Source organism: Peromyscus leucopus, chromosome 8b, assembly GCF_004664715.2.
Source record: "Peromyscus leucopus breed LL Stock chromosome 8b, UCI_PerLeu_2.1, whole genome shotgun sequence".
Taxonomy (NCBI): Eukaryota; Metazoa; Chordata; class Mammalia; order Rodentia; family Cricetidae; genus Peromyscus; species Peromyscus leucopus.
The window spans coordinates 37,269,274-37,283,419 of NC_051086.1; the positions used below are offsets into that span (position 1 = coordinate 37,269,274).

The window sequence follows — 14,146 nt, forward strand, 5'->3', positions numbered from 1 at the left end:
TCATTTCAGATACTTTATAACCAAGTGCTTAATATCTGCTGCCCTGCCCTAAAGGGATGTGTGCAAATCCCAATTACCCACTTAGCAGGAAAGAGCCTAACCACAGTAGCCAACATCTCCAGCATTTTAACATCTTCCTTTAGGGAAACACTGACATTTTATGAAGCATTTTATTTATAGGGCTGGAGAGATGGCTCAGTGGTTAAGAGTGATGTAGTCCTTGCAGAGGACCCAAGTTCTTTTCCCAACACCCAACCACGTCAGGTAGTTTACCACCACCTGTAACTCCAGCTCTAGGGGACCACACTCCCTCCTACTGGCCTCTGCATACATATGACATATGCATATAAATACATAATAACTAAATCTTCAAAAGAGTATATGAAAAGCAGCTCACAACAAGAGGGTAAGTATTAATTAGTATTTGTTTATTTGGTTTTTTGAGACAGGGTCTCTATGCAGCCCTGGCTGTCCTAGAATTCACCATGTCGACCAGGCTGGCCTCCAACTTAGAAATCCTCCTTCTGAGCTCTGGGATTAAAGGCATGTGCCACTGTGCCTGGCTTAAACACTGATTTCAAAGCTCACCTGCCCCAGGTGGTGGTGGCACACACCTTTAATCCCAGCACCTGGGAGGCAGAGGCAAGCAGATCTTTATGAGTTCGAGGCCAGGCTGGTCTACAGAGCTTGGGTTCCAAGACAGGCTCCAAAGCTACACAAAGGAACCCTGTCTCGTAAAAAACAAAAACAAACAAACAAATAAACAAAAAGCTCACCTGCAAGTCCCATGTTGGGAACCTAAGAATCAATCATTAGCTAACCCATTCCAAATCCAAATCTAAGATTTATGTTCACACTGAGTGTGGCTGTTCCTGCATGAAGTGGTCTGACTTGTGCGTATAACCCATCACATTTCCCACGAACATTTAATAATCTGTATTGTATTTGCAGCATATTTAATACAGTGCCAATAACGTACAAATAACTGCCAGATGATATTGCTTAGGGAGTGATGACTGGAAACGTCTGTGCAGACACAATGTTTTTTTTTTTTTCAACCTGTGACTGGCACAATCTAGTTTAGAACTCACTTAGCATGATGTTATTAAAAAGGACACATACAACAAGTATTTAAAAAAAATCATTTTAAAGGATTGAGTCTGTCAAGAAGGTTCCTCTGGGCCGTATCCACCCACACACTTACTGAGTTCATCCCACTGAACAGGTCTCCAGATCCCACATGAGCTGTGTGCACAAAGTTGGTTGGCTCTCCAATCATACTTCGGTCAATCCGTCGTCGCCTTTTCTAAAACATGAGAAATAATGTGTTGAGAAAATGGTCTTATTCTCCCGCAACAGTTTGAAAATCCAATTGTCATACTTTTAATTTCCCTTTGAAACAATGAAACATCAAAAATCTAGAGGATGAGTAGTCAAGATAGCTTAACCAGTAAAAAAGCTTGCCATGCACATCCCAAAACCCATGCTCGGACTCCATGGTGGAAAACTCCTAATGGCTGCCCTCTGACCCCCACGATGCTGCGGTGTATGCAGCCACACATTACAGCTTTATCTGAAGGAGCATCTGCAAACGTTTAGCATAGAGCAGGAAGTAATAAGCTAGCTGGTGACACAGACCTGCAACCCCAGCACTGAGGTGGCTGGGGGGCAAAAGGACCTTGGGTTTGAGGCTAGCCTGGGCTACATTATGAGACCTTTTCAAAAACAAACTAAAGAAACAATACCTTTTTTTCTTAAAAATATGGTCTCATGTGGCCCAGGTGGACCTTCAACTCCTGACCATCCTCCTCCTCTCCCAGATGCTGAGATTAAAGGCATTCACTGCCCTGACTAGTTGAAATAGATGTCTGAGGAAACATTTTATATGTCTGAAACATTATACACATAAACACTGAGCACTATAACACCATTAATATGTATGTTTATGTCAAAAATAACTTAGAAGACAAATGTAAAATTACCCTCATCATTAGCCAAGAACATGTGTGATTTGACCACAGTGCTCTTGATTTTAAACACAACTTTCTAGCGCTTGATAACAGGTTGATTATATTTTTTTTCTGATCTCATTACTTGGGTTGTATCCAACCACCTTGCAGCCTGGAATGAATCTTTTATTCAGCTGGCCTGCGGGGGAGGAGCAAGAGTTAGTACTGGTCTGTTCGCTGCATTGTGACTGATGCCCTGTCCAAACGCTCCAAGGGTGGGGCTCACTTCCTAATTTTTGACAATCACACTTTAGTTTTGTGACAGGGTGTCATCCATATAGTCGGGCTTGTCTAGAACTCACCGTGCTTCTACCTTAGCCTCCTGAGTGCTGAGATTACAGTGCACTGCTTTAGGCTGGAGTGCCAGACAGTTTCCCAGAGAGCAGCCAAGCCGACACCCCGTTTCCCACCAGTACACCCACCCCACATCAGGACTGCCCTTCCCTGCTCATCTGAGGTCTGCACAGACCCCTCAGATATGACAGACACCAAGAGCAGCTACTGTGCAGCTGGATCACTGTCCTCACAGCAGCCTGCTCCCAGTAGGCTTCCCTTGTGATAGCACACTGCTCTGAAATCTGCAGCAAACTGAACAAACAGTCTTGATTTTATTGATGCAAAATAAGCCTAAAAGCAGCTGGGTACTTTTCTTTGGAAATATCTGACTCCCCGGTGTGCAGAGATGGCATGTGCCTTCTCTGAGTTGGATAGGTTTATTCCTAGTAACTCTGTGACAACAGTGATTCTGAACCTTCTTGCTGTTCCCAGAGCATCTACGAATATGTGCATGCTTGACTGCTTGCTGGGGGGGGGGGGGGGGGAGAAGAGAGAAGAGAGGAGAGGCAGACCTCAGAGTTTTTCATCCACTATTTACACAGTCTCTTCGTAACATTTTAGAGGAAAATAACTCTCAGGAGTTGACTTTTGAAGGCTGGAGTGTAAGCACTTCAAACTCACAGGCAGCCAGCTCTGACTCACCTCGGCAGCAGGATGCACACAACTAGGACACTAAAACACACACATGCGCTACATGTGTCCCATCAACCTGCGCCCCACGTGAAAGGCCAGAGGCTGACACAGTCTTCTTAGCTTTAAGTTTTTAAAAATGTTTGTAAAATCTCTTCTCTGAGGGCCCTGTGTGTGTGGTCCATTTTTACTGCACCCCTCCACCTGCCATCTCAGTGCCCCGCATTGCGCCCTCCCCAAGCCTCTCTCACTCTTTCATGTCCTTTTTTAATGACCCACTCAATTTTTTCTGGGGGGGGATGTTCAAGATAGGGTTTCTCTGTGTAGCCCAGGCTGTCCTGGAACTCTTGTAGCCCAGGCTGTCCTCGAACTCACAGAGATCCGCCATCCTCTCTGTCTCCCGAGTGCTGGGATTAAAGGTGTGCACCACCACCACCACCACCACCACCACCACCACCACCACCACCCGGCACACCACTGAATTTAGAGATGTTTACATGAGCATGGATGTGGTAGGTTTTCTTTTAGAGTTTTTTGTTGTTGTTGTTGTTCTATTTTATTCTTTGACAATTTCCTAAGTACATAAACGTAATTTATAGACATCACCCATTAACTCCCTCTCACTCTCCCTTAGATTTTTGGTTTTTGGAGACAGGGTCTCTTTACATAACATAGTCTGGCTGTCCTGGAACTCACTCCCTAGACCAGGCTGGCCTCCTGAGCATTGGGATTAAAGGTGTGTACCACCAAGTCCAGTGTAACTTCATTTTTGAGACGGTCTCTCACTGGACCTGGAGCTCACTGACTGGCTAAGCTGGCTGGTCAGCAAGCTTCAAGGATCTTCTCCATTCTTTCCCCTGGGTTTACAGATATGCATGCTTTTTTATGTGGGTGCTGGGAATCCAAACACAGATATTGAAGCTGGAGAGATGGCTCAGTGGTTAAAAGCACTGGCTGCTTTTGCAGAGGACCTAGGTTCTATTCCCAGCACCCACATGGCAGCTCATACCTGTCTGTATTTCCAGTTTCAGGGGGCTCCAACACCCTCTTCTGGCCTCCTCAGGAACCTGCACACACACACAAGGTGCAATTCACACATGTAGACAAAACCCCACACACATAAGACAATTAACTTCCAAACCTAAGGTGCTCCTCCAAACAGCAAGCGCTCCAAGGTCTGAGTTTCACTTAACAAGTGGAGGCCACTTGACCTACCAATTGCAGTTCCGGATCAGAGTTTTGTGGCTTTGAGTAGCAGCAACAATAGAGTAATGATCCTTATCACTATTATTGGGGGAGGCCTGTGCCTGGGCACACCTGTGGAGTCTGTTCTCTCCTCTACCTCTATATGAGTTCTGGGTCACTGGGCCTGTATGGCAAGTACCTTGACTCATGAAGCCATCTTTCTCCCTGGCCCTTACAATGGTTTTTCAAGAGCTCACTTAGATGTCACTGACACGTGTTTAAGCCTCTGTGTTTAGGCACTTGTAGCCCCAGCCTCTAACACGGTGGGTCCACACTCTGACCTGTGTCGTCTTCTGTATTGTTTGAGACAGGGCTCACTATGTAGTCCTGGCTATCCTGGAACTCCCTATGTAGTCAGGGAAGAAATTAAACAGGGCCCTGAACTCAGAGATCCCCCTGCCTCTGCCTCTCAAATGCTGGGATTAAAAGTGTGGGTCACGCCGGGCGGTGGTGGCGCACGCCTTTAATCCCAGCACTTGGGAGGCAGAGGCAGGCGGATCTCTGTGAGTTCGAGGCCAGCCTGGACTACCAAGTGAGTCCCAGGAAAGGCGCAAAGCTACACAGAGAAACCCTGTCTTGAAAAACCAAAAAAAAAAAAAGTGTGGGTCACGATACCCAGGTCATTTGTGCTTTATTTCTCTAAATTTAACCTCCAGGCCTGTACTTGAGATTTAGATTAAAAAGTAACAGAATACAAAGAGAGTGGCCAGACCCTCTGTCTCCACTCGGCCCACCACACTCATCTAACTTCCCTCCCCACTGTTACTGTTTGGGTCAATAAAGCCTAATTCTGTAAAAAAGCCTTAAGATCCAAAGCAAAAGAGGATATGGCAGTAGCCTCGTTCCCCTTTTCTGTTTGCTAATAACCATTACATCTGCCTTCAGAAGCTGTTCGTTCCGGTTCACCCGTCTATATGCACTCCAAAACATGGTCAATTTCCCAGCATCTTCAGTGAAACAAATTATTAGGGTTTCTGCCCCTAGTAATACCACCTAGGGCAGACGGAGGCCTCTAGGTTCCCAGCAAACACAGTCACAGGAGAGGAGGACAGCTGCTGTGTCCCCTGGTGCAGTCGACCTGTAGGACTGGGGCATCTCCCAAGGTTTCACAGGAGCCCCACTTGTAGGAGCAACTGCTTCTGTGAGCGACCAGCTAGACCGAGACCTGGCATTCTCGAGTCACCCCTTCCAGGCAGCCCTAGTTCTGCCATCCTGGCCTGAAGCCCCCCCTTGCCTCCCAATAACTTGCAATGCAGGAAGGGGTTGGACATGGCCCACACCAAGTCACTCCCTCCCAAGTGACTACGGGCTGGGGAGGGTGGCACACACATTCCCAAGGACCACTCTCACCCAGAAAAGCCGAGGTGGGCAGCCTCCAGCCCACTTCTTCACAAGGTACAAGGCTGTCCCCAGACAGTCCTCAGACGTGATGGTGGAGGAGGAGATGAACAAAAAGGGAAGGGTGGAGGAACAACCTTCTCATCCCTGAGCCCCCCAGAATCCACACGGTAGCACAGCCATCCTCTTAACAGGCCCTTCTCCCTGTCGCCACTGATCTACGTCGTCATGTCTGTCGGCGTTGTCCTGTAGTTCATGGAAAAGGACTTTCCTTCACAGTGAGTTACTTTGGGAGTGGTGACTGTTAGAGAACATACCAAGCTACTCCTTTTTAATCACAAACTCTGAGACAGGTTATACTGCAACAAACCAAAATAAATCTGAATTCCTTACTGTCGTCATATCAGTCAGCTGACTTTGCCCACTGTCCCACCAATACAGTTAAAGTTGCACAGAGTGGATAAAGAAATACATTTTTATAGTTGTACAGAGCTCATGAAAGCAAGGCTCACATGGTGGCAAGACCTTCTGTTTACTCCAAATTACTCCCTCACTGCCGCTCTAACTATGATGTAATGATGCAGAAATTCCATGGAAAGAGACTTTTGCCTAATCACCTCTACTCTAGCACAAGTGTTCACATGTGTGCCTCTAACCCCCGACCTTCCGCAGAATGAAAAGCATTTTAAGTACGGCAGGGATTATTTGGCTGGCTGGCTGCTAATGAAGTGCTCTGTAAAAGCGAAGTGTTCCAGGAGACACAGGGACCCCACTCAAGTCCACACAGTGGGGCTGAGAGCGCCCTCTCAAGCTTCCTGTTTGGCTTTGCTGAGGCCCAACTCTGGAATTCCCCTGGCTGCTGACAACTGCATCCGTGTTTGTCTTGAATTTTTAATACTATGCCCTTGAATAGTGTGCTGTTCCTTAAAAAAAAAAAAAAAAAAGTTCTCTTTATGCCTGAAAAATACTGTGTGTTTAGTGATTGGTGGTTGATTTGGGGGAGGGGGAGGGGTTCCTTCTGCGTGGCTCTGGCTGGCCTGGAATTTGCAATCCTCCTGCCTCAGCCTCCTCAATACTCCTGGCTTTGTAGTTAGGACATTTATACTCAGCCCTGGATGCTGTCAGCTCCACCCTCCCTTCCATCTCTAGAGCCTGATAGCACAGAAAATCTTTCCCCCTATTGTCAGGTTTTCCTTGTAAAAGGTGATCATGATGAAGTCTCTCCTCTCTTAATGGAAACATCCAATCTGTCCTCTTTCCTGTGAAGAGAGCTAGGGCTCTCTTTAATTATTTGAAAGCAAGAGTTGTTTTTATTCTCATTCATCTAGAGCTAGGAATTTGTTGTGCATATTTTATTTAAGAACTAATTACTAACTGAATAAACCAGGCTGGCCTTGAACCTTTGGGGCCTCTCCCTACTCCCACCTTACCACTGGGAGCAGGAGAATGTTCTTACTATGTGCTAATATTACAGATGGAAAGATTCATTAAAAATGTTTTTTTTTTTTAATTATGTATGTGTGTGTACACAGGTATCCAAAGGATAGAAGAGGATGTGAGATCTCTTGGAACTAGAGTTACAGGTCATTGCCCAACTTGGGTGGTAGAAACTGAACTCAGGTCCTCTGGAAGAATATCCAGTACTCTTAACCAAATCAATGTATTATTAATTCTGGACAATTAAACTCTAACAATCCTGAGTTACAGAAAATGCTGGCCATAAAAATTTTATTCTAAACTTTATCAGTCTGTTACTAATTTTGTTTGTTTGTTTGTTTGTTTACTCTGTGTAACAGCCCTGGTTGCCCCGGAACTTGCTTTGTAGATCAGGCTAGGCTCAAACTCACAGAGATTCTCCTACCTCTGCCTCCCGAGTGCTGGGAGTAAAGGTGTGCGCCACCACTGCTTGGCCCTCTTACTGACTTAAAAAGAATTAAACGGAAGTTTTTTACTTAAAGTCACTTGAGATCCAAAACCCCACCACCATAACCTCAAAGGCCTAATCCCCCATTCTTGCAGGTTCATAAAATTCAAACATTAAAAAAAAAAAGTTAATTCCATACTACTGGTGTTAGAGAAGCAACTTCACTTTGGCCATTTAAGAATTCACGACCAAGAAAGGCATCACACAACAGAACTTGTAACTGCAGACTGTGTTTTTCTAAATAACCACACAATCTCTGAGATGTGGTCAGATGACTTATAAACAATAAGGTCTTTTGAGCAATGTTTACTCATAAAAGCCGCCAGTTAACATGAGCTCTTCACGTGGCCTGCAGATAGAGGACCATGGTATGACGTGAGGCAACGGGGACGGGCACAGGAAAATAAGGCTGGCTCTTATTTGCCAACTTTATTTTTAATTATTTGAAAACAACAGTTGTTTTTCTTCTCATTCATCAAAAGGGTTTTCTGACTTCCTTTCCATGGTAACTGTTTGTGGCAACAGACAGTATAGCCAAGGTGTGAGCACACACACCTGTACCAGTGCTTGGAGGACGAAGCAGGAAGGTTCCAGGTTCCAAGACAGTCTAAGCTATGCATCAGCCCCGACTTATTCCACACTTCCCCAAAGGAAACTCTGTTTCTGAACTGTGCACTCAAGTCTACAGCATGGAATACACCTACCTTGGGGGCGCTGAAATTTTTCTGGTGAGATATAGGAGGAAAATACAAAACCTACTATTTTTATTTTTCATTATTTTTAAAGATTTATATCCTACTAATATTTAGTATACAGGTTGCCACAAGGCTATTAAATGCATTGATTTCTACAAAAGTTATTAAAAACAAAATAAACAGAAAGCGTTCAATATATAATACTTAACCACACTTGAAACTAAATCTAGCAATGAAAGATGCCCTGCACAGCTTTGCAAGATGGATTCTGCTTACAGACACAGGCTTTCAAAATGCCAGAATGACTGACTGCGGTGGTGTGAAAAGAACGGCCCCAGCAGACTCACACATTTGAATGTCATCAGGGAGCGGCACTACTGGAGAAGGACTAGGAGGTGTGGCCTTGCTGGAGGAAGTGTGTGGGGAAGCGGGGAGGGGGGCACGCCTTTGAGATCTGGAGATTTCAGAAGTCTATGCTAAACCTAGCTCTCTCGTTCCTCCCGTCTCTCCCAAATATCTCTCTCTCTCTCTCTCTCTCTCTCTCTCTCTCTCTCTCTCTCTCTCTCTCTCTCCCTCCCTCCCTCCCTCCAGCTACTGTCTCTCTGTTGCTCTCAGCTACTGCTCCAGTGCCATGCTCCCTGCCATGCCCATCACAAGACCATCATGAAACTGTAAGCAAGCCCACAATTCCATGCTCTCCTTCATAAAAAGGCAGCCTCTGTCACACTGTCTCTTCACAGCAGTAGACAATGACAAAGACATTGCCTTTATGCTGCATCTGCTATGGACAAAAGAATGGAAGAACTGAATTGGGGAAGTTCATCTCAAGAAATTTCTACTCTGTGTATTACCCTGAGATTCATAACCTAATGGTCAAATGAGCCAGTATTATGCATACTGAAATTAGACAGCACAAGACTGAAATTCAACACAAGACACTAATATTCATTCAATGAGACCCTATGTCAAGGGAAAAAATACAGACAATGGAGGAATTGAGGAGGACACCCAGTGTTAACCTCTGGCATACACAAGTGTACACTCGCGAACTTGTGTGTGCATGAGGACACAAACACACACACAAAGCTTTTTGGTTAGGAATATTGCTCAGCTGGCCAAGTGCTTGCCTAACATGCACAAAGCTCTGGGTTGGATCCCCAGCACCATACAAAACCAGGTTGGTGGTACATAACTATAACTCCAACACTTAGGGAGGTGACCAGCAGGTCAGAAATCCAAAGCCCCAGAGTTTAAGGCCAGCCTTTAAATAAATAAATAAATAAGCTTTCAAAGAATTAGTCTGCAAATGAAGACACATATCCAGTTTAGTGACTCTATAATTTCAATGCAAATTTACCTGAAATCTCAATAGGTCATTTAGAAACCCTGACAGATAAACTTTGAAATTTGTATGGAAATTTTCAATAAGACTAGCCAAAACATAAAATAAGAAAAGGACAGATCTGCCCTCCCAGACACCAGGACAATATAAAATAGAAAAAAGAGACCATGACATCAGCATGATGCTTAGTTCATGAAAAGCAGAATGAATAGACTCTGAGTGTGATCACACATGACATGTGGACATGATGAGAAATTCCAAACATTTTAGTAGCTGCTGCTAACAAAGATGTTTATGTAGTACACCTATAATACGCTATGACAGATCTCATACCAGAGGCAAGGGACTACCAAATCAGGGGCTAAGTTCAGTGAGGTAGACAGAGAAGGACTCAGGAAAGCACCTGTCATCAGCCTCTGGCTTCCACAAGCGTGTGTACACATGCAGCCATCAGTTTGTATTCAGAATACTAAAAATATGCCTATGAATATGAAATACAGAAAAACCACACCAATCAATAAACACATCAAGATATGCTTACCTTCATGCTGGAGGTGTAGCTCAGCTGGCAGAGCACTTGCCTAGCTTGAAACCAAGGATCTAAATGTGGGTGCTGATCTGTAATCCTAGCATTTGGAAGGTGGAGGCAGGATGATCAAAAACACGTCAGCACTGGCCTGGTGTCCCACACCTTTAATCCCAGCACTCTGGAGGCAGGCAGTGCTCTATGAGTTCAAGGCCATCCTGGTCTACATATTGAGTTCCAGGACAGCCAGGGCTATATAGAGAGACCCTGCCTCAAAAAACAATCAATCAAACAACAATAAAAAGCTCAAGGTCATCTGTGACTATATAGTAACATCGAGGTTATCGTGGAGTACATGAGACCCCATTTCAAAAAGAGGTTAGCAAGATGGCTTAAGAGGTAAAGGCACTTGTTGCCAAGCCTAAGGATCCATGTTCGAAGCTCAGGACCCACATGGTAGAGAGGGAGAACTGACTCCTACACTTGTCCTCTGACTTCCACTTGTGTGTCACGGCACACACATGGCTCCCCCAAACAAACAAATAATGTAAGGACATTTTTAAAAATTAAGAAAGGGCTGGGCATCAGGGTGTGGGCAGATGTTTTTAAGTTTGAAGGCAGCCTGGTCTACACAATGAGTTCCAGGACAGCCAGAACTACACAGAGAAACCCTGTCTTTAAAAAAAAAAAAAAAAAAAAAGAGGAAGGGAGAAGGAAGGAAGGAGGAGGGAGGGAGGGAGGGAGGGAGGGAGGGAGGGAGGAGGAGGAAGGAAGGAAGGAAGGAAGGAAGGAAGGAAGGAAGGAAGGAAGGAAGGAAGGAAGGAAGGAAGGAAGGAAGGAAGGAAGGAAGGAAGGAAGGAAGGAAGGTGTCCAGCAGTGGTGGCACACTTTAATCCCAGCACTCAGGAGGCGGAGACAGGCAGGTCCTGGTCTACATAGCTAGTTCCAGGACAGCCTGGAACACAGAGAAACACTGTCTCAAAAAAATAAAATTAAGAAAGAAGAAAAGGAAGGGTGAAAAGTGGGGGAAAGCTTAACTTCGTTAGCAATCATAAGGAACAAAGGAAGACAGTAAAAACAGAATTTCATTTTACCCATTAGACTGTTAAAAACTAAAGTAAATCACCATTAATGAAGATCCTGGGGCAGCCAAACTAGCCAGCCTGCTACAGGAGCTATGGGCACCGGAGTAACTTGTCACTGTCCTGGGAGACTGACTGCGCACAATCCCACAGCTCAGATTCCCAATGTACTAAAGGGCAAGGACATACCGACAGGACAAGAGCCAGTAGCTCAACCAGGGGGAGTGTAAGGCCATAAGTCTGTCTGCCAACAAGACACCCAGTCCGTGCTGGCTATCCCTGGGCCTGCTGCAATGATGGCTCTGGCACAAAACGTACTCTACAGATTCATAGTCAAAGAGGACTTGATTCTGTCTTTTAAATACTAGTGCACTGACTAGTTTTTTAGCTGTAATCTTGAGGTACCTATAAATTACAACTGCAAGGCAGCTGTAAGGATTCAGGAGAGGGGAATGGGGAGAAGGAAGGGAGGGAGGGAGGGAGGGAGGGAGGGAGGGAGGGCAGCAGAGATCCCAATCTGAACTAGATGCAATCAGTTAAGAAAAGCACTAGCCGGGCGTTGGTGGCGCACGCCTTTAATCCCAGCACTCGGGAGGCAGAGACAGGTGGATCTCTGTGAGTTCGAGGCCAGCCTGGGCTACCAAGTGAGCTCCAGGAAAAACGCAAAGCTACACAGAGAAACCCTGTCTCGAAAAACCAAAGGAAAAAAAAAAAGAAAAGCACTAAAAGGTGAAACAGTAGCTGATGTCTACAAGCCAAATATTCAGGGAGCTGAAGCAGGAGGGTCAGTGCAACTTGCAGGCAAGTCACACAGCACTGCAGGCTAGCCAAGGCCACACTGAGGGGCTCTCTCCTCAACCAATTAAGGTTTTCCACTGCCTCGGACTCTCCTCCCATCCTGTATCTATTCTGCATCTAGCTCTCCAACAGCTCCTAGTGTGGGTTAAGACTACAAAAACAGGGCTGGATCATGAAAACCCATCTGTGCTCAGTTTTGTGGTTGGTTGCCCATCACCTTGGGACAACAGATCACAGCAGAGCACAAAGCACAGAAGCTGCCCTCTCAAGAACAAAGGAGACGCCTTCTGAAGGTGTTCTACAGACTACTGAAGCCTCCAGTGAGGTTGACCAGAAGGTTCCAGGCCCGCCCAGAGCTGCAGAGAAGCCTTTAACTGCAGATGCAAACCTGCTGATGCACACAGCAGTGCGGCCCTCAGGAGGTAAGCAATCAGTTTCCTCTCTACCATAAGTCTTTGGAATTTCTGGGTTCAATCACACAATTATATTTAATCCTCTTCAATGCCCTTCCAGAAGACAGGGCCATCCCCCCATCTTAATTGATATAGGTAATTTTTTAAAGTAAATTAATGTGTGTTTTGAGACAATTATAATTATGATTTTGTGTGAGATTAAATGAGTCAAGAAGAGATACTTGTGTTTTCAGAAAGAGCTGTGAAGCCTGAGTGCCTCAACAGCCACTGCTCTGTAGGGTTCCCTGAAATCACAAACGCCCCAGTGGCTTCCTTCTCTCCAGCTGCACTAACGACACAGGACACCCAAGGTCCAGCAGTCCATCACAACCCCAGTCCCCCAACCACGCTCCTTCAAGATCACCAACCACTGAGCCCGACAGCGGGTCTAGCAGTCATTTGCAGCCTCTTCCCACTTTGCACCTTAGATTAAAACTGAACATCGGAGCAAAACACGGCAGAAAAAAGCCAATGCACACTGCACACTCAACTTCTGACAGCTGAGGAAATGCTGCTGTGTGTGAGCATGGCTGGCCACCCAGACTACTCACAAAGCGGGAAAGATCCCACTGGGATCTTGGCTTTAACGTGCAACAGTTTTGTTTTTTGGATTTTTTTTTTTTTTTTGGTTTTTTTTTTTGTTTGTTTGTTTTGTTTTTACTTCACAAAGAATAAAATCCAAAGTTTTTATGACCTGGAAAAGCTAAAGGCTCTGGCCTCATCCCACCAGTGTCTCAGTGTTCCCAGCACTGTCTTCAGGCATGTGCTCTCACCCTACACTTCTTTAGCTTATTCTAGGCTCTTTGACCAAAGTCCCCGCATGGTTCTGGGTGCAGCTTACACCCCTAAGTCCTCACTGCTCACCTTCTCAGAGGCCTTCTCTGGACTTACATAAATACATTCCGCTGTTTCTCCTACATTGCTTTCTTCTTTCCCACAAAGTAGTTATCACTACATGACATCATAAATACTTATCTACAGAGTAAATATCTCTCCCACCAGAGTGAGCCCATGAGAGCAGAAATGTCTTTCCACTGTTGTATCATCAGTACTTGGCTCGTTCAGAAATTCCAAGGTGCTGTTAAGGTGCTAACACATCGAAACTGAACAAACCCTATCACTGCCATGTCGGGAGATTATGAAAGCGAAGACATGCAGTTTAAACAAATAAGAGTTCCCTAAGAATCAATGCAACACCTGAGAAGTCGCCAGTATTCTTACTGCACAGTAACCAAAGAACTCACCTCCCTTAAAAGCTGCTGTTAAACTGTTTAATTGAATTACAAGGTGTACTGCTCAATTACAAACATCTACAACTTAGTGCTACCTAACAGCAGCGTGACAGCTGCACCACAGCTAGAAAAACTGGGACTCTGTTATGCTGCGCACTGCCCTGCGTTAAGATGAGGAGTGCAGAAAACTGCCTCCTATTTTCTTTCCTGCATGGGAAGGCTCTTCCCTTTGCACTCATGGAATGTGCGAAAGCAGGGTAATAAAGGAGTGGGAGAGCTGGCATGTGGCACTTTATTCTAGCAAATACTTGAGAAAACACTAAGAGGTGACCAAGTACCTTTCAGAGAAGGCTGTCTTGACACTGGCTACGTTAACAACAAACATAGTTCTATGACATTTAGAAGGACGTAAGACTGCAACTATGCTCTGAAGTGTGTGCTTGAAGCCGACGGCAAGTATTCTTCAACATAGCCTGTTGTACATGTTTTCTCAGAAAGTAAAGAAGGCTAAGGATTTCTGTGGAATAGTTCACATAG

At 45.2% G+C, this 14,146-nt stretch overlaps 1 protein-coding gene across 2 annotated transcripts in view; it reads right to left on the reverse strand.

Annotated features, from left to right (window-relative positions):
• Positions 1–14,146, reverse strand: part of Cdc42se2 (CDC42 small effector 2) — an 83,077-nt gene that overhangs the window by 7,369 nt on the left and 61,562 nt on the right. For both annotated transcript variants that reach the window (XM_028880019.2, XM_037201342.1), the window contains exon 3: positions 1,205–1,306. In XM_028880019.2, the coding sequence (XP_028735852.1) occupies positions 1,205–1,306 (102 nt within the window). The remainder of the gene's footprint in view (positions 1–1,204; positions 1,307–14,146) is intronic.